The sequence below is a fragment of the Anoplopoma fimbria genome, chromosome 24 (genome assembly GCF_027596085.1).
Source record: "Anoplopoma fimbria isolate UVic2021 breed Golden Eagle Sablefish chromosome 24, Afim_UVic_2022, whole genome shotgun sequence".
Taxonomy (NCBI): Eukaryota; Metazoa; Chordata; class Actinopteri; order Perciformes; family Anoplopomatidae; genus Anoplopoma; species Anoplopoma fimbria.
The window spans coordinates 18069870-18093961 of record NC_072472.1 but is presented as its reverse complement, the minus strand read 5'-3'; the positions used below and the strand labels follow the sequence as shown (position 1 = coordinate 18093961).

At 40.2% G+C, this 24092-nt stretch overlaps 1 protein-coding gene across 1 annotated transcript in view; it reads left to right on the top strand.

Moving 5' to 3' along the window:
- The window catches only part of LOC129113112 (roundabout homolog 1-like), a 91203-nt gene that overhangs the window by 57562 nt on the left and 9549 nt on the right, over nt 1-24092 (top strand). Inside the window, 12 exon segments of the mRNA XM_054625257.1 lie at nt 11790-11947; nt 16185-16305; nt 17445-17583; nt 17688-17815; nt 19381-19389; nt 19694-19818; nt 19920-20091; nt 22513-22718; nt 22818-22899; nt 22999-23167; nt 23261-23427; nt 23527-23648. Coding sequence (XP_054481232.1) covers nt 11790-11947; nt 16185-16305; nt 17445-17583; nt 17688-17815; nt 19381-19389; nt 19694-19818; nt 19920-20091; nt 22513-22718; nt 22818-22899; nt 22999-23167; nt 23261-23427; nt 23527-23648 — 1598 coding nt within the window.

Sequence of the window (24092 nt, the reverse complement as noted above, 5' to 3'; positions counted from 1 at the left end):
CCTCTGCTCAATCTGTCTTCACTCTCTGCTTCCCCTTCTACTGCAAGGTTTGCTCCATCTGCAATTTTTTGATCATTTAAACATCTCACAATGCACATTTGCAGATGTTTTTCCCATCCGACATTTTCATTTATTTGACAATATTACACATAAATCTAACATCTAAATTTGTTAAAGAACACTTTCACTGCATGTACTTATCTGGGGAATAATCTGTCATTTGTTTACCTTGTTTTAATTACTTGTATTATCTACAACAGCCTGCATTTGTACTGTTCTTATCTACACCCCTTTCTCCGTGCTGCTGCAATGACCCAATTTCCCCAGAGGGATCATTAAAGTTTCCTCTTTCGCCCCTCCATTCATTCCTCCCTGGTGCAGCTCGGTCCAAACCAAACAAGCTTGTCGTTATACTCATTTTCTTCACCAGTTCTCCTCTAAATCACCCGTCTTTAGGGTCTCCATGACTTGTAGGGGTTATAAGTGCCAAATACTACTGTTTCAAGGCAAATGTATAACATAAAATAGCAATTTGTATCAATGTGTCTTTGCATATAGTCACTTATCTAATTTCTAAAATCCCCTTGAAATCAATGGTTATATTGTGCATATATATAAATAGTTTTTTTTGCACCAAGCTTATAATATATTTTCAGAAGCGTCGTTGGAGGTTGACAAATGATTAAGAATTGAGAATACAACAAAATGCATGAAAACTGTGGTTGTTTCATACCATCTGCTCTGGAGCAGTGGTAATGTGGTGCTGGGCCTACCCCCGCCTGCACACATCATTATCAGTACCAAACACCTGACATGAAGCACCATTTGGCTCTAAATCAGCCAATCATTCATTATTTATTTTTGTATACCTCTATGCTGCATCTCTTTACATATCCATCAGTTGTGAGAAAATAATATGTAATACAGTGTCAAATACAGCCTTATACCTGCCTCGGAGCCATGTGATTCTGCTATCTGCACCTGCACTGTCAGCATCTTTCCCCCGTCACAATAATATAATTTTCCCTGGTTGGATAAAGGCATTGTTGTGTAATGTTGTGTATCTGACTGCAGACTGTATGCCTGTCAATCTGAATAATATAGCTTGCAATACAATGCCGTAGTCCCAGATATTTGTGTGAAAACGGCCTATGAATCTTGGTATCTCTGACTGTTTTTTATTATCCTTTTTTTTTTTCTGTCACACTGGGGAGCCTTACAAACCTATCACAGCCTCTTTCTCTCCTGGGCCCAGAATTGTCTCTCTGATTGATGACAAGGGAAAGACCAGGGCACCTCGGGGTACATTAGGATGCGGAACATAGCTGTAACTGTGTGTGTGTGTGTGTGTGATTTGCGTGTGTGTGTGTGTGTTTGGTAGGGACATAACTTTTCCTATTTTGGCACCTCGCCTCTCCATTAAGCAAAAAACTCTACACTGCAGTGACAGTTGAGTCGTCTCGCTCCGTGTTGCATTCACCGGAGCTCTTTGTTTCTTTGTGTCTGTATCTCTACTTCTACACAGGCTTGTATGTCTTTGTCTTGCTCACTTTTTGTCTTTGTTACAACGCATCGCCCTCCCCACCACCAGCTCTTCTTCATCCTACTCCTCCTCTCCATCGCCTCTCTTTGTGACCCGGGTGCACTCCTCCCGTGGAGCATCTCTCCTGGGTTTTGCGTTTTTAATATTTCTACCTCTACCCTCTCTGTCTTCTTTCACAAACAAAAGGCCAGGTAGGAATTAAGGTGGATTCTCATTTAAACAAAGAGTAGCCCACTAAGCTTCAGATTTATGCCCTGTCTGCAGTGTGTAATTGCACATACCCCCAGAGTTTGTCCCGCTTTGCTTTTTGTGTACAGTTCATAGAAGATGCTTATTTAGAACTCAGCCCAAGGAGATTTTTCCAAACACCATTGCTAAGGTCATCCTGCTCAAACAAAGGTTTCCCTAGGCCAGTATACTGGAATACATTTGTCTCAAGGTCTGACTGCTGTCTGCTTTCTAGTTCTTTTGTTTTGTCAAACAAAGCCTGCAAAGTAATTCTCAACAATCTCACTCCTTCAGGGGGGATTCATTGGCCTTATTAGTGGAAAAAATCATGTATTTCTTTTTTTGTCTGTGCAAAAAAATTAATTGACACATAGACGCACTTACAACTTACCATACTTTATCTACTCGTTAATGTTCCCAATTACTCTGTCAAACACTGCCAATGTTTTGCAGCGTGGCATGCTTATTGAAATGGTAATGCAACCATCTCAAAGTGAAAGTCTTTCATTCACTGGCTTCTAAGTGGATTTATTCATGACAATTTACCCTTCTCATGCAGGATTACACTAATGAGAGGGTTAAAGGGTGGTGTGTGTGTGTGTGTGGCTTTTCTCTGCTTTCATGCGAAGAACTCTTGCCCCGGAGAGAAAGGGCCACGTTTCTACTGCCTCCAGCTCGCTCCATTATTCAGAAGAAGAGGACTTGATTTGGTTTTGTACAATTTTCCATACTCATTGCATTTCCTGCCATCTAAAGGACTCAGGTGTTGTTTATTGTCACTGTTTTTGTGAGGTTTTATCTGATTTGTATCACAAACCAGCCATTGCATTGCTTCACACCTGGAACAGGCCTTTAATCTAATGAAGAAATGCTTGTGTGCCACAGGACCAGACAGTAAGCCCCTTCCTTGCAGGAGGTCAGGTCCCAATGGGCAGTGATTGTTAGTACAGATCTCAGTATGTAGGTCATTGTGCTTTGAGTTCAACAATCCCCAGGTATTGCCTCTGCTCTAACGTCATTTCAGCCTGCTAGCTGTCAGCACCCTGTCACACACCTCTGTGTGTCCCCCTGCCTGTCGCTCATTAGTGTCCTCGACCCAGCATTCTCAGTCGTTTGCTCTATCGCCTCCTATTATCGCTCAAACCAGAAAGGAATTTCAGTTTAGTTGAAATAACTGAAGGACAGTTTATTTGTGACTGGAGCATGTGGTCATTTCACAATCACGCTTTTTTAAAAAGCTTACAAAAGGTGCTTAAAGTAAAGGACATGCTTGATCACTTTAGTTGTACAACATACAGTTAACACTGTTTAGCTGAGGTGGTTATATGAATTAGTGACACGATGGGTTTAAGAGCTTATGGTGTACAGGCTACTTACAAACTGTGACACCAAAGCTGCCGTCTTTCTTTCATCTCTTCATTTCTTAATTTCTTTTGCTTAATATAAGCTATGTTTTTTGACATAGTTAAGCCTTAGCTAAAATAATTTACTTAAGAGTGATGAGCATGTTGAATGAGTTTCTAGTTTTTTGTACTTAGTTGATATAGAAGAAATAATAATAAAGAAATAACATTTATTTAAATCTATCAAGTGCCCTGTGGGTTTACTCCCATACTCCAGTAACATACAGGTCGTTGTAGTCATTGAAGAAATGTGAAGTAATAGATTGTTGAGAAGCTATAACCTAATATATTTCATAGTAAGCAAATCATTGTATGAACAACTGGGTTTAAAATATACACTAGCATGAATCCCTAAAATTTGGCATAGACATGGGTCAATCATACTCATTCATCATATTTTTTTGCCACACTCTGGACCCCTTGATACCAATAGAGCACCTTTCCACCAAGCCACAAAGGTGGTCAATTATAGTGAATGTGGAGGCCATTTGAGTACAGTGAACTCATTATCATGATCAAGAAAGTAGTTTGAGATTATTTGAGCTTTGTGACATGGCGAGTTGTCCTGCTGGAAGTAGGCATCAGAAGATTTGTACTATGTGGTTATAAATGGATGGATATGGTCAGCAACAATACTCAGATATGCTGTGGCATTTAAACAAAGCTCAATTGGTACTAAGGGGCCCAAAGTGTGCTGAGTAAATATCCCCCACACCATTACACCACCACCATCAGCCTGAATCTGATACCATGCAGGATTGATCCATGCTTTCATGTTATCTAAGCCAACTTCTGACCCTACCATCTTTATGTCGCAGCGGAAATCGAGCCTCATCAACCAGGGCGTAGCTTCAGTTTTTGTTTTTTAGCTGACATATTTTCCAGTGGACCCTTCACTGTAAACCCATTAGATGGAAATCACAGTATAGAATCAGCAGTTTTGGAAATACTCAAACCAAACCAAACCTCTATAATATATAGGGGTGATGTAACAACTGGGCTGGGATATATACGAATCATTGCATAAGACTGTATAGAAGAAATATAGTAATTCAGTCTGTCTACACATTATCCCATTGATCACAATTGACCGACCGACCATAAACCACAATTTTTTTCCCAACTTCGTCAAAAAAGATTAAATAATATATATAAAAAATGTAAAGGTTTACAAATGACACATGACTTCCATACTAAGTCAGAGCCAATTGGTAATACTGTAAACATTGTTTAAACATAAGTTCATTTTTATTTGTTATGAAATTATAAATAAAATAAATGTTTATTTTGGCTATCGAGAGAGATTTGGAATGGATTTCTGAGCTTTGCAGAAGTTATCTTTGGCTAGGTTTGATTGGGAGGTTGAATATTAAGACTATTTTCAAATCTAAGCACAGTCTGATCTGATCACTGTACCATTTACCATAAACAGTCTGATCATTACCTGCAGTAGTATGGCACTGAGCCGCTGTACAGAAGGCAACACCAATGTTGAATTATGGCAATCAAACACTTTATAACACACTATAGCTACACTTACTATATTACAATGCATTTCAGTACCAGGAAGATCTTTGCTATCTTAAAAATGATAGTTTGATAAATAGCAGGTGTGTCCATTGTAACGTAATATTTGGTCTGAAGTTCAGTTCTTCACTGGCAGAGCAGACTTGCTTTATGGTGTTTTCCCCAGAGTAAATTAACATAAGTTATGTGTGGGAATGTTTTCAATAAAAACACTGTGTATCCCATAAACAAAAGAGCATGTGTGTGTCTGTTTCTCTGAACATGTGTAGCAACTTGTCCCGCTGTATATTCTTCTCAACCTCTCACAAAGCCTTTAAGTTGATGAAACTCCCAACAGCTCATAAAGATGTCTGCAGCACTGGTTCCTAAATCTTAAAACCAAACACAACGTTATGTCTGTACACCTGTATTTGTCTTTATATTTTGATTCACAAAGGATTCAGTATTTGATATTGGTTTTGTTTTATACTGTACCAGCATATACTCAAGGGCACCACCTGTTTTAAATTCTGAGAACTGATTTAGTGTTTTGCTTTGTTGTCATAAGGAAATCAAGACCATTTAGACAACAACAGGAACTGCGAGTCAGCCTTTTGCACTTTTGTTTGACTGATAATTTCCATACTGGGACTGTTTCACCTACCTCTTCAGCCAACTCACTAATTATCCTAATCTGCTTCATGTCTGTCTGTCTCTCTGTATCTGACATCTCCTGATTCTAAGCACTGTTTTTTTCTTCTTTCTCTCTCTCCTGTCTTCCTTCCTACAGAGGGATAGGATGAGTGGAAGAGATTATAAATAGAGGTTACACAATCCTTTTAGCTGGTTTTAATGTCTGCTCCTCACGAGTGATATGTTCCGCACGTACATCAACAGGATTAGAGTGTCAGAACATCCGAGAACTGATGAACCGGCGCATCCATCCTTGCACACACACTCACACGGCATCACTGTACCCATAAACCCCCTGTCAGAATGCAGTGCCTCCTAATAGGTTGTGTGTATGTCCAATGCACATGGACCTTCATTTCTTCTGACTTTCCTCTGCCTTTCCTGTCTGTTTTTTAATAGTGCAAGACAGCACAATCTAATAGATAATTAATAGACTTAATAAATGTAACATTAAAAACATCACTGTGGGTTGGAATTCAGACACGAAAAACAAGACAAAGAAAAAAACAAATCTATAAACTAACTACTAGCAGGTCAATTGTGGGTCAGCATTCCTAACACGTCTTACATAAAGATGTGTATGAAGCTAATGCCATGGACGTGACAGAGCTATACACGGCAGTAGGCTCTTTGAGTCTAAGAGAGCAAGAGTTAAAGTGTAAAATTTGGCCCAACAAATATTATAACCGGGAGGTTTATCCCGGTAAGTGAGCCCCTATGTTGAGTTAATTGGCTCCCCAAACATAAGATAGATTTATGGCCCTGAATACTAAAAAAACCTGTTTGCCCTGGGACTTTTGTGAGTAATGATTTCGGTGCAGAAAATGAAATTCAAATAGGGGTGCTTAGGGAGGACAGGCAAGGATTTTTTGTTTGCTTTATAAGCAGTGTGCGGTTTCTTTTGGATTGCAAGTGTGTATTCCACAAATCTCATGTGGCGTAGTTATGAGACTGAGCTAATGCGTGTATTCTAATTTGTATGTGCAGGACCCTCTTTTTTTATTGGATTTGCTTGGTTGCAGTTCATATTAAGATATTGGCATTGGTGTGTGCTTGTAAAGGGGTACAGAGCCCACTGGACCTCCTTTGTAAGAGTGTATGTGTGTGTCTCTTTTCGATCCATCTGACCAGCTACAGTACACTAGCTGCACATATTGGTTTTTCTGTGGAGCAGCTGTTTCTCCTGCAGCTTTCTGTCTCTCCAGACTACAGCTCTGTGAGAGCAAGGAGGAGAAGAAGAGTAGGAGGTGATGGAGGTGGAGAAGGGGGAGATGGATAGAAGCAGAGAAGTAGGGGGGGTAGGGAGAGGTCAGGAGATAGATTGTGTGAAAAGTCAAGGTCTTCATATCTTCTGGCATTGGATGATAACTGTATTTTTAAGGCTAGCTGTGGGTATTTATTTTATTTTCAAGTCAGTGCTCTGGGGTATTTTAGTCAAAGAAGACTGGTTTGTATTTAAGTTGAAATTAATGGGGTTTTTTAAGCACTGGGAAACATTAAGACTTCAGGACTGTTTAATAGATGCCAGTACTTATTTTTACTTATTACTACTTACTCTTGGAATAATGTTTTTTAGTGTGGTCTCAGTCCAGAGTGCCACGGAACAGAGGAGTAACCATAATTTCAGCCTCTGCCTTTTTTCCATTTTAGTATTTACATATCACTGACATCGTCTGATGAAGTAAAAGGAAATTAGTCACACTGTAGCCACAATATTTCTGAGTATGGGCAGTCATTTTTAGAGACAAGGTTGATATTTTTACTTTTTAACATTATTTTCTAGGGAGCATTTCATCAAACTTACATACAAACCAAACAGTTAATTATTTTATTTTTTCAAATTTTGGGGATTGTTTTTTATTAAACTGAAACAACTTTAAGCTTCTGGTACATGTGGTAGACATCTTTACTGTATTTCTATTTTAGTTAAAGGAATAGCTTAACATTTTGGTCTTGTCATCGCCGTGAGGTTTCCAAATACTGCAGAGACTCCAGAAAGTCACTGCTCCCGGCCAAGAAAACGACCAGCTCATATCACCCCTTAAAACACAACCACATAATTTTAACACTTTTTTTTACAAATTAAACAAACAACACTTATTTTGTTAATTAGTGAGCTTTAGAGATGCTGGAAGGTGCAATTTTCGTGTCTATTTTGGCCGTAGCTAGTTTAGCTATTTGTTCCTGTTTCCAATCTTTATGCTACTGTAAGCTAAGCTAAGTGGCTGCTGGCACTAGCTTCATATATGTCACACAGACATTGATTTTTTATCTAACTCTCTGCAAGAAGGTAATAAATAATAATAAATAAAGTATTTCCCAAATTGTTGAACTATTCCTTTACACCTAAGGTCAAAGACAAAACCATATATAACATTTTCTGACAAAAGAGGATATATTTTTGAAATCGGGTGCTGAATTTTGATTTTTCTAATGAAAAGGTGATGGGTCCTTCCATTTAATGCCCTCACAAAGAAAACTGTATTTAATGTTCAGTTGGCAACTAATTATTCTTATCAAACTCAAACACTGCAGATTGTAACAAATGTGGTCCCATTCTTCGTATTTAATTCCACGAGTCAGCAATGAGCTTCCCTTCTTTCAATTGGGCTCTACTTATTCCTTTTTTATATGAAGATTTGAACATTTAAAAAGCATCAAACTAATGATGTGGAAAATGCCAAAGTACTTTCATCTTCTCTTCATCTGTCAGTGGCCTTTAAACAGGCATTTCTATGAGCTGATTGCTAATTGTATTCCTCCACTATAATATGAGTTGGAAGCAGAAGCATGCACAGCTGTTGTCCTGCTTTTGGCAAAGCTAAAAATTATATTAAAGCGTCAGTGCCTTGCAGTGATATTGATGTTGACTTTGAGACATGCTAATGATCGCTGTACCAAAACTGTTGTACGGCTGCATGTGCAGTATATAAAAGTACTTTGAGTATAAAAAAATTAAGTGTTAGGGAGGGTTAGTTTTGCCGTCGGTGACAAAAGGTGCCTCTGGCTGTCTCATGCAGTGATGCAATGTGATAATGTTACTGTGTGTGCCCCATGCCGCCGCTGTCTGTGGGGTTGGATTGTGTTCCTCTTTGGTCCAGTTGGACTCTACAGAGGATTACTGGAGCTCGGCTGCAGTAGGCCTTTCAAGCGATGGCTCAGGCTCCAGAGGACTAACAACAAGCCAGACACTGTCAGATCCAGGGTAGTGAGGCCAAGGGCAGATGCTTTGAAGTGGGCTGTGAGATTCTCATCTGGAGGGATCAGATGGAGGGTGAAAATAAGACAGCGAGAGGTGCAAAGCTCCAGCTAAACAGGCAAACTGGGGGCTGGCTTCAGAAGCTGTAGAGGTAGGTTTCACTGTGAGAAACCAGAGCTTACAGTACATGCTAGGAATGGCTTCAAAAACCTGTGAAATTCACATTGGTGCAACCAATGGAATAACCAAGTATGATTTAAAATACAGATGCCAGAGTGAAAGAGAAAAAGGGAAAGATGCAAGTGAAGTTAACGATTTAGTTGAATATTTTGAAGCACATTGGGTGCGACAGGAGACATATGAATCATTCTGCAATCAAAGAGTGTTGAGGAAAATTAATTATGTTTGTAAAATAGAAGTGTTTTTATAACAGAGGTAAGACAGAGGGTTCAACTTGTGGTGATTGTCCTCTGCTTAATTCTTCAAACATCCCTAAAATCAGGGCAGTCGTTGCAGGATGTTAACATTTAATTAATCAGCCTGCAACATTTAGTATATTCACCCAGCATGTTTTTCATCATTCTACCCTTCTATGGAGCCTGGTTTTGCAAACTCCACCAACCAAGCAATTTTGGGTTAGACAGCGGTGTCAGCGACTTCAATCCTAGAGAGTAGCTTGTCAGGAAATGTTTACTGATAAGCAGATATTATTTAAATTACATAAACCTATTAGATTACAAGAAAAGGAATTTAAGAATGTTTTTCGAAACTAGAAAAAAACAACTCAGCTTTAGCACAATTTAGGAGTGCTTACATTTTGTATGCTTGCATGGTTTTTAGTTGGGCATGCATAATTTCTTATTATGACTTTATACCCAGTTACATTTTCCCTTCTGAAAATGTAAACAGTCGGTTTTACAAGCACATGTTCCGGATTATTTGTGTGCTTACCTGGCACAACAGTATAACATGCACAATTGGGTCAACTTTCCCTCGTTCACATACACACAAAAACATGCACACTTATTAGAACATTCTTTGCAAACCTTCATAAGCTTCCTTTGCTTTCAACCCTTATCTCTCCTTGCCTTATGCCTTATACTAACTCCGGCGCTATCACCAAAAACAAATCTTTAACAAAGGGGTTTGAGGAAATATTCCAGGCTTTCAAATCCTACAGAGACATTTGGACCTCACACGATAGTTAAAACAGATGTGTAACTCGATTGCTATTGGACATATAAGATAGTATCAGTCAATCAATCAACACACACACTGTACACACAATTGTGATGGTCTCACTTTCTTCCTGTCTGAAGTAAGCTCAAACGTGTTTTTTGTGTCCCACGAGGAATGCCTTTTATCATGTGACACGGTGGTGTTGCCGGTGGCGGGGAGGGGGGTCGCCAGACAGCTGTTTCCCATCAGCACTCAGTCAACTGCAGTCATGCAGTTGCAACCCTGCTCAGAGGATCAGAGGGGCAGAGCAGCAGAGTGGAGCTCAAAGAAGTGCGGGGGCCAGAATGCCTCCAATTAGAAGGTCATCCCAATTTGTTCTCCCATATCCACGGTGCCCATCAGGCGTCTCAGGCCTCCTTTTCCAATGTTATGTACAAATCCAGAGCCAGAGGTGAACGAGTTGACGCCATCTGGGAGTCATTATGCCTTTTCCTCATTGTTTCCTGTCTTTTTCACCCCAACCCAGCTCGACTGAGATCTGCTCTCTCTTTGTTGGCTCAGCTCCCTTGGCTTGTTCAGGTTCTAAGCCCCCCCCGATGTAATTTAAGACTGGGAATGCTTAACAGCAGACACCCATGCAGAGGCGTCTACATTAGCACATGTTGTTCACCCCATCAGAAGCAGAATAGTTCTCAGTTGTATAGAACAAAAGCTTGTTTTTCATTTATGATGTACCCATTTTTATTCAACACAGCCCAATTCCACTCCCTTTCTCACAAATGATGCCATACTACAGTTTACAGCTCTGACATTATTCCGGTAGAATTTTTTTGACATACTTAATAGAATCCCTCACTGCTCCTGCTCCATCTGTTATGGGCTTGAGGCTGAGCAGTGGCGCCCTTTATACACAGTCCATGGTGTAGACGGGAATGAGCCGCCAGCGGCCACCAGCAATCACACTCTTCTGTTGGGCTTTTTGGAGTGGACGTGTGTTCGCTTTGTCTCTAGTTCAGCTTCTGGCTCGCAAAGCTCAATTTCTGTGTGCACGCTACTCGTTGTGGAAAGATGATAAATTGCTGTGGTAGCGTTTCCGCTGGCTGCTAGTGGAGCCGTCTGGATCTCACCTTTCTGCATTGCTCTGTAGCAGTGTATCTTCTTGTCTTACCGTATGTCATTAAGACAAGCAGCTTTCTCAGCAGCTTGTCTCAATAAACCTTATCCCCTGGTTGAGTAAGGGAGTACTCACTTGAGGAATCCTTGCAGCGCTTGTCTCTTATATTACAATGCTGATTTACATGAAGGATATATCAAATTTATGATATAATAGATCAACGTATTTCGGGCAGGAGTTGCTGTGCTCCAAATTGTACTTTACAATATTCTGCTGTTCAAGTAGTTTTGTCCATCACCTTTGCTAGGTGATTGACAATATGGCTTTGTTCCTCTTACATACATGGTAGTAATTTAGTGTTTTGTTTAAGTCATTGTCATGCTAGGAAGAAGAAAAGGGTAGACAACATAAACGGGCTGACATAAAAAATTAAGATAAGATAAGATAAGATAATCCTTTATTAGTCCCGCAGCAGGGACATTTACAGGATTACAGCAGCAAAGAGGATAGTGCAAAACAAGAGACATAGTAAATAAAAAAAACACAAGATCAAAATAAGTATTATAAATAAGCAAATGAGCAATAAAAGACAGTAAAAAACAGTAAAGAACAGTAGAGAATCCACAGTAACTGAAATATTATATATACAGACAGAAACTATTATAACTATTATAAATATTGTATAAATTGTATTAACATCAGCATAGAGTCTGTCACAACTTCTGAATCCAGAGCTTTAAAAGTCCCACTTGTGAAAGCTGGATACCACATCAGTCACTCTTCTCATTCACTCAATAAATACAAACCCCACTTGGATGCACCAACAATATGAGCAAATATTGTAATTTCATTGTCAAATCATAGTCAAACATCATTAAATTCAAATCTGTTGACTGTTTTGCATTTTCTGTGTTTTTTTTCCAGTTTTGCGGGATGACTTCAGACAGAACCCAGTGGACGTTATGGTCGCAGTGGGGGAGCCGGCAGTTCTGGAGTGCCAACCACCCCGTGGGCACCCTGAACCCACCATCTCCTGGAGGAAAGACGGTGCCAACTTAGATGACAGAGATGAACGCATCACAGTAAGAGATGCCACTTTGATTTTCTAATTATTACCAATCATTCTGATCTATAAGGAACAGTTCACACAAACATGTAAATCAAGTCATAACGTACCATCATGTTAGAGTCTAACCATTAGATGAGACACTGATTTCCTGTTGAAACATCCACAAGATTCAAAACATTTCTGTGAGATACTATTCATCACAATGCTTCACACTTGTATTGTGCAGCACATGCCCTTTTCAGGAACAAATTACCTCTAACCTCTGTCACTTTGAAGTAAGTGGAAATCACAAAATGATTTCCTTGTGGTCATGAGAACACAATATAACATCATCTGTACCCATGCCCTTTTTGAGCTCCCAGCACAGAATGGAAAATGCCGGGTGAAAACCAAAAAGATTTATTTGGCACATAAAAATACAAACCATGAGAAGAATAGAGTGCATATGATGTTTTTTTGATATGCCTGGTAGCAAAAATACAGGAATACAACAACAGGAAACGACAACAAGCTTGAACTTGAAAGGGTCATCATACGAGCTATAGCATGCTATTAATCTGCCATATTATGTTGTCATGTGGCGTACAGTACAGCAGTGATTTTCTTTTCATGTTTTTTGTATACACACAACTGATTTCAGACCCAGAAGGGTATGATTGGTCAGGCCAGCAGGAACAGGCTTTCCCATCCTTTAACTCAAGAATAGCACCATGTTTCAGCAACTCAGATGATTCCCTCTGTGTGTGTGTGTGTGTGTGTGTGTGTGTGTGTGTGTGTGTGTGTGTGTGTGTGTGTGTGTGTGTGTGTGTGTGTGTGTGTGTGTGTGTGTGTGTGTGTGTGTTGATTTGTTTATTTGAATGTCTGTGCATGCTCCCGGGACACACTAGCGAATTCAAAGCTCATGTTAGTGCGTAGTGACAGGTAGAGTCTCTCTGGGGGACTGTGATGGACAGAGCATCTATCTCTGATATAAGGAGAGGCATGGATCAGAGCCGGGGGGGCTCCTCTGAGGGAAATACAAAGGCTGCTTTCTGCTTTGTACTTTCTGCGTGCCTGTCTTTGTCCTCCCTAATCATCTTCTCTATATGGAAATATGTCTTTGCTGTGAGAGTTCACTCAAAGACATCACTTACTGTACAAAGACCAAAGAAGTCCACCACAAGTGATTCATGGCTACTTCCCATCCATTTGAGTAGTTTCCCTTGTGGCCTGGAACATCATTTATTAATTCTGATATGTAGATAAAGTTGTGAGTTAATTCTTCATAACGATTTTTAGAAAGACTCTCACACACAGGAACAGTTTGATTTATTGATTTTAATTTTAAAAAAGCAGAGTGCCTCAATACTGACAAAAAAGATCTCACTATAAGCAGCCTCAGAATATTTGGGCCTTCAGGGCATCTAAGGCTATGTGAAGAAGAAGGAGAACACATAGAAACAGAGCAGAAACGAAAGCTGAGGTTTCAGTGTCCGAGATGGAGGATAGACAAAACCACATTTGGATTTCTTAGAAATGGAACTGCTGCTAAAAACGAGGAGCGGTCAGTCCAGGAAATAACAAAGCTCTTGGTCTGCTCTTTAATCAGCTGCTAAAGTTACTAGTGCAGCAGTATTTACAGCAAACAGCAGAACGTTGGAGAACACAAGTATAGCATTAGTCCGTGGCATTGGTTTGCACTAGATCATCTCTGCAGTCCTGTAGGAGTCATTTACTGGCATCGCTACATGCCACAAAATCTGATATTGGATCATCACGGAACACAAATTCAGCAGTCCAAGTGACCAAGACCGATGAATCTAAGACATAAATCAGTTTACCCAGGGTTCAACTGGATGACCTCAGTGACACGATTTTAATATGGCTAGGCATTTAATGAAAATGTTAGTGCTTACTCAATGCAATGGAAAACTACAGAGTGGAACAGATTATGAGCCAATAATACAGTTATCCGTTGACATTCAAGTAATTGGATAGAAATCCTTTATTGTACATCTACGTGTCATTGGTTTCCCTATTTTTAATATGCCTCTATACTATGTAGCTCTTATTAATGTTATTCAATTATTATGAGTTCAAGCAATTCTCTCATCTTTCATGTGCAAATGAGCCACACACACAAAAAATCCATCTATTCATATTTTGATATGTATTAGTTTTGGTCCAATAAAATACTGTTACTTCTTGCCAATACATGCAATCTGTCTTACTTGCTAGGATTCCAACCGTGATGTCATATGTCATTCATGGCTCCTTCGAGGCAGCATAAACACCCCTGTATTCAATCGCACAGTTGTGTTTTCAGTCATGAGACATTTTACATTGACTGTAATGTGAGTCCAGACTTCCAAACCAAATCCACTGGATACTGACAGGAATGGCTGAATCTGCAATAACAGTTCCCAAATTCCCTGCTCTTTATAAAAAACTAGTGGTTGGCTTCTTGTATGAAAAGTACACGGGACCGCAAGTCACACCACAGTCTGTTAAATCATCTTCTTAAAACCACATCATTTGCAGCACATTCAGAATGTCAGCCATAGTTAGGCCACGCTTAGTCTTTATTTATTTGGTGTACGGTATGAACTGTTTGTGGTGTAAGGTTGGCCTGAAAGAGGCTTACTAATAAAGGAAAGGCCGTTGGTTTCATCCCTGCAGCAGCAATTTAATGATGCATCCTATCTGTATGCTGGTGAGTGGAGAGTGCTCACCAAGTCAGGTGCTGTCTAGCATGAAGCTCGTCCCCTGCCTGCTTCATGGACGCAGCACTGTAGGCAGCCTTGACCTCTGACCTCTGTTAAGGAATAACAGACGCTATTCCAAACGCTATTCCAGGCTGTGTGTGTCTCTAGCAGGCATATATGAATAGATTGATTCCATTGCTGAGGAAAAAAGTGAGGAAAAAAGAAACTCTTAAATCATAATAACGAGGATGAAAGTTTAATTGAATGCCTGGGAGAAGGTTTCAGATGTCTGGGTACATGGAATAGCCCTGTGTTTGGTGTAAGATCCTCAGATCGGCATGGTTACCCACTTAAGTATCATGCCTGCTCAGTGCTGCTCTGATTCACCTCTAGCACTGGGTAGCTGCAGACTATCAGTGGAGTTGCTCACATTGAAAGCACTAAAAAGAGAGCTAGCATAGTCTGTGGGGGCGTCTGGTGTATAGGATATGAAAAGGATGAAAACAGTATGGAGTGCATATATCTTCCACCTCTTTGATGTGTGTGTATGTGTGTGTGTACGCATGTGTTTGTGCAGATTTCAGCATAGAGGAGGTAAAAAGTTTGGGAAAGGCAAAGACGGCTGACTGAACATCTGAGGAAGGTTTCCTCAAAGAGGCGGTGTCTTTGTTCCCAGGGTTCTGTGCTAATGTAGCACTAGATATGAATTATGTAATTTCATAATGGGTGACCTTCTGTGCAGCTTGAAAGGCAGTGCAAGTTCTGTTCCTTAGATAAAGAGATGCATACAGATGCACAAAAGCACTACATGCAGTTATTCCATAAAGTGCATAAAAATGTATATTTTCAAATTAAATATAGCCAGAGATGGGATTGTATGTGTGTGGTATCATGCATTTAAGTTCAACAACTTCAAAAAGAGAGGACTTAAACTGGCCCTATTAAGCTATTTTCCGGGTGCATATTTTTATCTCAAGTTACAGTTACATGTTACAGTTACATGTTAACATGCTCATAATCCGCCTTGTTTTTCTCATCCTGGCTGTCCTGCAGCACCTCTTCTCACCCTCTCTCTGAAATGCTCCGTTGTAGCGCTTGCTCCTCCCTCCAGAAAGCAAAGTCTGCCCGGATTGGTCAGCTAGCCCGCTCTGTTGTAATTGGTCAACGTGTCACATTTCAAAAAACTCTTCCTCCGGAGCTTCAGCTCCGTCTCTCTCTTTGGTTGTTTGAATGCCAAACTAGCCGGAAGGATTTTTACGTCACTTCCGTAACATTATGACATCATAAAGTTAGAAGAGAATTCAATCGAGCCGTTTCAGGCAGCTCAGGAGCAGTGATTCTTACTTCAGGTTTAACACTCTACAGACATTTTACATGTACAAAAACATATATAACACACTAAAGAAGAGGGGAAAAGTGAAAAAGCATAGTAGGCCCACATTTTTGGCCATATATTTATTATGAAAGTGCCAGACTCACTCTGTAACTCACAAACAGTGCACATAAGGATGGTAAAGATCTCATCAGAAAACAGCTGTGCAAATATTTCCCTGTGCTTTCTTTTAGATTCGCAGTGGCAAGCTGATGATCACCAACACCAGGAAGAGCGATGCGGGGAAATACATCTGCGTTGGAACCAACATGGTGGGAGAGAGGGAGAGCGAGATCGCTGAACTCACTGTTCTAGGTAACGTTTGCGGCTTAGTGATCGCATTTCACAATGCTGCAGTGCTTCACTTAGTCTAAGTACCCTCTCAGTTCACAGTTGTTTAGTTTGCTAGTCTGCTATGCACGGTTTTTGTTACTGGGATATAATAACCCATTAATTATGTTGATTATGCAGCACTACCATCCAGACTGCCAGCTTTGGAGAGGTTTCCCTCCAAACAAGTGCTGAACATCTACCGCTGCTAGATCCAACGCTACAACCCCTCAAACCTTTCAGTTTAAGAGCTCACCATTCCCAAAAGCCTTTTTCCAGCCTCAATTCTCCACCCCCCACTTATTTTCCTAACATTTCCCATCAGAATAGAGCTCTTATCAGTATCACACGGTTAGATGACCTTGGTTGAGGTTGGAAGTATACAGTATAGTGCCTCATTGAGCCATTCAAGGCTGTGAGAATATTCTTGCTGAATGCAGAACTAGGTCAAAATATGTTATTCCACAGGTTGTGCATAATAAATGACTTTGGAGACTGACGGATGATTATCACTAGAATATTAAATGTTCCCAAACTCTTTGATAATTGCAAATATGTAGATTACTTTGCATATTTTGCTAGGATTTCTATTTTTATTAGACATTTGGTGTGGTTTCTTGGGGTAGGTTTGTAGGAAAAAATCTCCAAGCAATTGGTCGAAGTCATGGGAGCAGAGAGTATTTGTAGTAAGAGGTAAAATGTAAAAATTACCAAGATAGCTTAGTCCTAGTTACGTAAACATTTTGAATGTTTTCTGTTCCTCACCAGATACATGCACTCACATTCAATAAATTATTCCAAAGTAAATGTTATTACTTTGCTATAATTCTCTGCAAAAGTTCCTTGCATCAAGTGCATGTTATTGTAAACTGATTGAAACAAAATTAAACCTTTAATCAAAAGCAGTATGCAATCCATTATTATACTTGGTAGAGTGACATTTAGATAAGTTATAGTAACTACACAATAATGTAGATGTTTTTTTCTTAAGAATGGACAGGTAAATCATTCAAAATTAAAATATAGTAATGTAAAAAAAAGTGTAGGAATATAGATATAGAGGACTTTTTGATATAATGACAGTCATGATTAGATGTATATTTATGTTGGTTGCTGCCCTGCAGAGCGCCCAACCTTTGTGAAGCGGCCCAGCAGTGTGGTGGTGTTGGCAGAGGAGAGCGTGGAGTTCCACTGTGTGGTTCAAGGAGACCCTGTTCCCACTGTCCGCTGGAGGAAAGATGACTCCGACCTGCCTAAGGGCCGGTAATGCACAAAGGCCCTCTATGCACATTAATTTACCATGCTCACATGGATTTTTTCAACTTTTACTTTCATCTCCTGATCGTGTGTGTCCGTCCTGCCTACAGATTTGAAATCTCAGAGGACCATACCTTGATTGTTCGCCAAGTGACCTCTTTAGATGAGGGCTCCTATACATGCGTGGTGGAGAACATGGTTGGAAAGTCTGAATCATCCGCCACGCTCACTGTACATGGTCAGTACAACCCGACCCTTTCATGTTATGTCCTCTAAACGTTGCACCATCTTCTCTTCTAAATACAATTCACACACTTTTTTCAGAGCCTTGCATTTCCTTTTCATGGATGAGGTATTTCTAGCCAAACAGGATAACTAATTCTGTCTTCTAGTGTCACAAGTTAGCAGGCAGGAACTTTTTGTTTTCAGTATAGACAGGCAGAGTTTTAGTATCTCTGGAGTTCTTTCTTTCACTTGCTTGCTTGGGGTAATTAATGTCTGCAGCAGTTATAAAAAACAAACAGCATAGGACATTGCAGCAGTTTGTTTACAGTACGTTTCACGATAATGTCCTCTATAATCCGAGAAGAGCATGCAAAGTAAATGTTTACTTGCTTGCAGATGATGGATTCCTTTGGTCTGTGGGTCTTGCCACATTGACACCCTTTAGTTCTTAAATCAGCAGCCGAAAATGAGCAGTTAGACATAGCTGCACACACAGACCCGTATACGTGTACACATATATGCAAACACACAGCAGTGACACAGTGGGTGACATAGACAGTGAGGGCAGTAGGACTTAATTAAAGATAAGACAGGGCTGGTTGCATGCTGGGAAATGTCATGGTTCCAATTACATCGTCTTCCTCTCTTGCCAAAAACTTGAGAAAACGAGTGTCTGGGGGGGCCATAGCTAATTTGGGCCGTGAATGGAGAAGGGAAGGGATAAATGGTAGGTGAGTGGAAGTTGTATTAAAGGAGGAAACAGCGAGCTACCTAAGTTAATGTATTTTCAAAATTAAATTTAAAAAAATCTGGCAGGTGCAATTATAGCTTTAGTCTTAACCATGGAATCATTTTGACTGACAATAAAACATTTGGTTGATATTAAATAGTTGTCATTTGAAACAGATGTAGCATGCAACATTTTATAAAATTTCCTATACATGATGCACGTTTTTTCAAACAAACCCAGCTTCACAAGTCACATGCCTAACTTTTTTAAAGACATTTATTCTGAACACAAAAATGTTGAGGAATAGTCACTGTCATCCTTCCACAGTAGTTACAAAACCAGCTGGTTAGCTATAGCCGTTTTTTTCCACTATAAATCTAGTTTACAGATGTTAAGATGTGCAGTAGTTCCCATCTCTAAATGGCTTTTTTGTGTGTAGTAAGCCCCTGAATAACACCAGCAGTTCACACAAATACTCCTTCCTCAACCCTCACAGTTTTATTTGCTCGTTAGGGGATTGTATCTTTGTCCAAATATGCCTCAAGGCTGTCTGACCCTATAACTCAAACCAGCAATTACATATACTTTTCACACCTTACAGTCAACTAGTCTGTTGGGTCTAATAGGGGCTAAACAGCAGCCCTTGTCCATTGACACCTGTTTTTATTTTAATTTTAAAAAAGTGTGTGTGTGGGGGGGGGCTGCTATGTTGTCAATTGAACCCCCATATTGCTGACTGTCTGCTGTTTTCAAGCGTGTGTTAATACTGTTGAGTTGCTGTTCCATGTACCTGTGTGTGCCTTCATTACTCATTACAACTGCTCTTTTTTGTGTCTTTTCCATTGTAGTCAATACTGGTAAGTTGTCATCCGTCCCTCATCCACCATCTGACAGCAACAAGAAATCTTAAGCTCCTGTCATTGTCCTCTTCACTGTTATTCCATCCACCAAAACAGTATGTAATTCATGTCATGTGCTAGTTAATTGAAAGATATGTTCTGTTTTTTCATTTAAAAAGAAGGTAAATAATGACTGTTTCCTGCTTCATACACACTTAGCCTTTATTCCTTGAGCTTTTCATGCATACTGAGATCTTCTAAAACTGGGAATGATGACAATGTATCAGGCTGCCAGGTAATTAGAGCCTCATTTCCTCTGCAGTGCCCCCGGCATTTGCCATACGCCCCAGGAACCAGGTGGTGGCATTGGGCAGGACGGTCACCTTCCAGTGCGAGGCCACTGGCAACCCACAGCCCGCTATCTTCTGGCAGAGGGAGGGCAGTGAGGTGAGGTTGACACTCGGGTCTGTCATTGCACTTAATCACTACTCTTTTTCAAATAGTAAATAAATGGGATTCTAACTCTCTGACCTTTACTTTCCCTCCAGAGTCTCCTGTTCTCTTACCAGCCACCTCAGCCCTTTAGCCGTCTGTCTGTCTCCCAGATGGGCAGTTTGACTATTACCGATGTGCAGCGCTCTGATGGCGGCTTCTACAGCTGCCAGGCTCTCAACATTGCTGGCAGTGTTATTACCAAAGCACTGCTGGAGGTCACAGACTGTGAGTAAAGGGAAGGTGTGATGGAGGGCAGATGGGGGGGGCAGCAGCTTTCTAGCTTTAATATTTTGTCTTTTGGCTAAAGAGAATACTTTGCTGCAGCAGTTTTCCATTGTTGAGCAGGTGTTTAGGGTACCAACTGGACTCTGTTGCAGACATGTGAGAGCAACTAACTATCAAGGGAGGGATTTCAGAATTTCTGTTGTTCACATGTTAGGCTCCAAACCTCTGTTTCCATGGTGATTGTGTGTGAAGAGGGTCTTAGCTTATCTATCTTACCTCGGAAAATCAAATTTACTAACTAACAACAATTTGGTTTGTAATGTAAATTAAGAGGACTAGGGGAAATTTAATTATTTTTATCCATTCTTACTATTGTTTCCATTAATACAACACATACTGTGTTTTTATTCTACTGTAAATATATGTAAATTAAGAGACCAGGATTGACACAATTTTATTTAAAGGTATTTTTATATTGAAAGCGGACTGAGGGACTAGGTGATTGAAATAACTGTGTTAATTGTAAAAAAAAAAAAAAAAAAAAAAAAAAAAAGCAATTTAAATGTGCTTGGAGGCCCATGCCAGTAATTACACACCACCAGCCATGTCTACAAGCTCCCAATTAAATGACCTGTGTGATCATGAATACATGTGTGTGGGTAACTGCGTACCATGTACAAATAAATAAATTAATGATGACAATTGCTTCAGGGTTAAACACTCAGTTACTGCATCTCGGAGTTGTTCAGAGCAGCCCTATTAGTTATAAAGTATAATCTGCTGTCTATATTGTTAATGTGTTCTGAAGCCTCCTACATAGGGAAATGAGAGGTATCCACGCAGTGAAAAAAATGTGTTACAGGTAATTGAAATAAAAAATAAAAAGGGATGGGGGTCATGTTTTATGTAATTTTTTTCAGTGGTCTAAAGCACTGCACTCCTGCCTGCACCTGTTTCTCTCCACTCTCCCTTCCCCCAAATTATCTCCATCCCACCACACTCCTCTCATCCCTATTTGGAGTGGTGCATTTGTATGGAAATAACTGGTACCTCCGGCAGTTTTCAAGGCGTGTTTCCATCACCTTTTTTTAAATGTTTTTATTTATTTATTTATCTAGAACCCCTGCCTCCATCCAAAGGGTTTTAAAATATAAGAGAAAGAGAGAGAGGGAGCAAAGAGAGCTCTGTTATCTAAGTGGGACTGTTATTAGTTGGGCTGTTGTGATTGGAGCCGGCTCCAGCAGTACGTACTGCCGAATGAACGATTAGTTGCACTCCGCTGGAGGGGAAAAGTTGATTTCTTTTTCCTCCACTGCCTGCGCAGCCACCTAAACCTATTGTTCTCTCTTTACCAATTTTCCTTTCAATATCTTCACATCTTATCCATCTTTCATTTTTTTGCCAGTGTTTCGGTTTCATTTTCTTTTCTCTCATCTTTCTTACCTCTATTTCTGTCCCTCTCTTCATGACTTTTTGATCCTTTGTCAACATCAATCTCCAATTCCACGATATACGGTGACATTGCTGCTTTTTTGGTATTTTGCCTTTATTTGATAGTGATAGTAGAGTTACAGACAGGGGAATGAAAGAAGACAGAGGGACATGACATTATGCAAAAAACGGGAACGAACCAGGGACCTTGCAGTTGAAACAGAATCCGTCTTAGCCATATGGACACCTGGCGTAAACATCAGTACAAGGCAGTAATATACCTTTTGTACCAACAGGAAATTATAGCATCCTGTGAGCAAGAGACCTTGTTTCCTCGGTATTAAGTGTATTAAGCACACAAACCCCATGTGCTCGACCCCAGAGAGTGAGATCTTTCCGTAACCTTACTTTACCTAAACTGTCCTTATCTTGACTACAATGTTTGTCACACCTCAAAAAGATGCTTTTAGATGACTTAACATGACTCCCAAAACCATTAACAAGTTTTGGCTGGGGTCTTGTAGGCTAAAAATAAAAACTATGTGCAATTTCAATAATTTGTGTTTGCAGTGAACATTGCAAGATAAATATGACATCTTGCCATGTTATTAAAAATACTGGTTTGGAGTTTCCTCAGAAACATATTTGCACATTTTTAAATTTGAAAACTTTAAACTCAAAAAGCAAACAAACACATTCCTAAAGCACTGAATACTTTAGGTTTGTTGACTGCTATGCTCTCAGCAGACAATTATTTCAGTATTTCTTTTTTTATGTGAGTAGCTCCTAAATATGTGCTGTGTTTTGCAGTGAGGGACATTGTCCATTGTTTCAGTCAAGCATGGCATTTTTCAAGATAACTTATTTTGATATGTTCCAGACTGAACAACACACGTTTTAAGAATGTAGTATATAGTATGCAATAAGGCCACTGGGCAGTTTTTAACATTATTAGTCTTTGTCTTCCCTACTTTTGTTTGTTTTTATTAGCTGGGTCAGACCACCCCCCTCCTGTGATCAGGCAGGGCCCACTCAATAAGACCATTTCTGTGGACAGCACAGTGGTCCTGGGTTGCCAAACAGCTGACTCTCCACCTCCTACAGTCCACTGGAAGAAGGATGGTGTCTTGGTGTCTCCAGTGGACTCCCGCATGTCCGTAGCAGACACAGGATCACTGGAAATCCGCTACGCTAAGGTAGGAGGAGTAACACAGCAGTTAGTATTTAGCAGTTACAGCGACAACACTGAGCCAAGCGGGCCCATTAATGTCTGCTACTGTACTTCCTCTCCTAAGCTTGGAGATACAGGCTTCTACACTTGTGTAGCCTCCAGTCCAAATGGAGAGGCTTCCTGGACAGCTTACCTACAGGTGGAGGGTAGGTCACACAATTTGAGACGGAGTCGAAAATGTTGTTAATACATGCTGAAGAGTCCTGTGTAGTGTACTAAAATGCATTTCTTGGTATCTCTGGCAGAGTTTGGAGTTCTTGTTCAGTCCAGTCAGCCATTAGACCCCAACCTGATTCCCAGTGCTCCATCTAAACCTGAGGTGACTGACGTCAGCCGTACTTCTGTCACTCTGTCATGGAAATCAAAACCCGATGCAGGCTCTACACCTACATCTTACCTAATCGAGGCATTCAGGTCAGACACATGTAGTATATTGTATGCCATCTACAAGCTTGATGAAACTTCCCTTGCATCTGTGTGTAACCATTTTGTCACCTCTCCCTGCAGTTATACGTTAGGCAGCAGATGGGTGACCCTAGCCGAGCATATAAAGACACAGACTTTTGTACTGAGGAACCTGAGGCCTGCAGCTGTCTACCTCTTTATGGTCAGAGCGGTGAATGCATATGGCCTCAGTGACCCTAGTCCAATCTCTGACTCTGTCAGAACACAAGGTCAGTGTGGGCTTTTCATTCCTTTTACATTCCAATTTCATTCAAATGAATGCATCATTGTTGCCATTTTACTTTTTTCCTTCCTTTTTGCACCAACAGACAGCACTTCCACCATGCAAGGAGTGGATCACCGTCACATCCAGAGGGAGCTTGGCGATGTGGTTATCCACCTGCACACACCAACAATCGTGTCATCTTCTGCTGTGAGGGTGCAGTGGATGGTAAGTGGGCCATACCATGATGACTATCCTGCACACAGTCAACATTTTATTGTTACATGTCAGAGTAAGGGTAAATATGGGATAAGGTGATATAAGAGCCAAGGGGTTGTGGTTTAAAAAATAAAACAACACCGTCTCTGACAGTAGCTGAGTTTTTATCAGGGATAATTATAGTGCCGATTGATTACTATCAATGATGAAACTATCAATGATGAATCGGCAAATACACTTTCAACAGAGATGTAGAGAAACATAGAGATCTGAACAGCTCAGGAGGAGATCCTGGGCTAAAAGTAAATTGTTTTAAATATTTATTTTATGCTGAAATTACATACGGTTTTGTCTCTAAACATTCATTAGCAGAGAATAAACGGATGCTTGTGTTTGGATATGTGTTTTCTCTCCGCAGAAATATGCTTAGGCATTCTTTGACATCATTGTGTG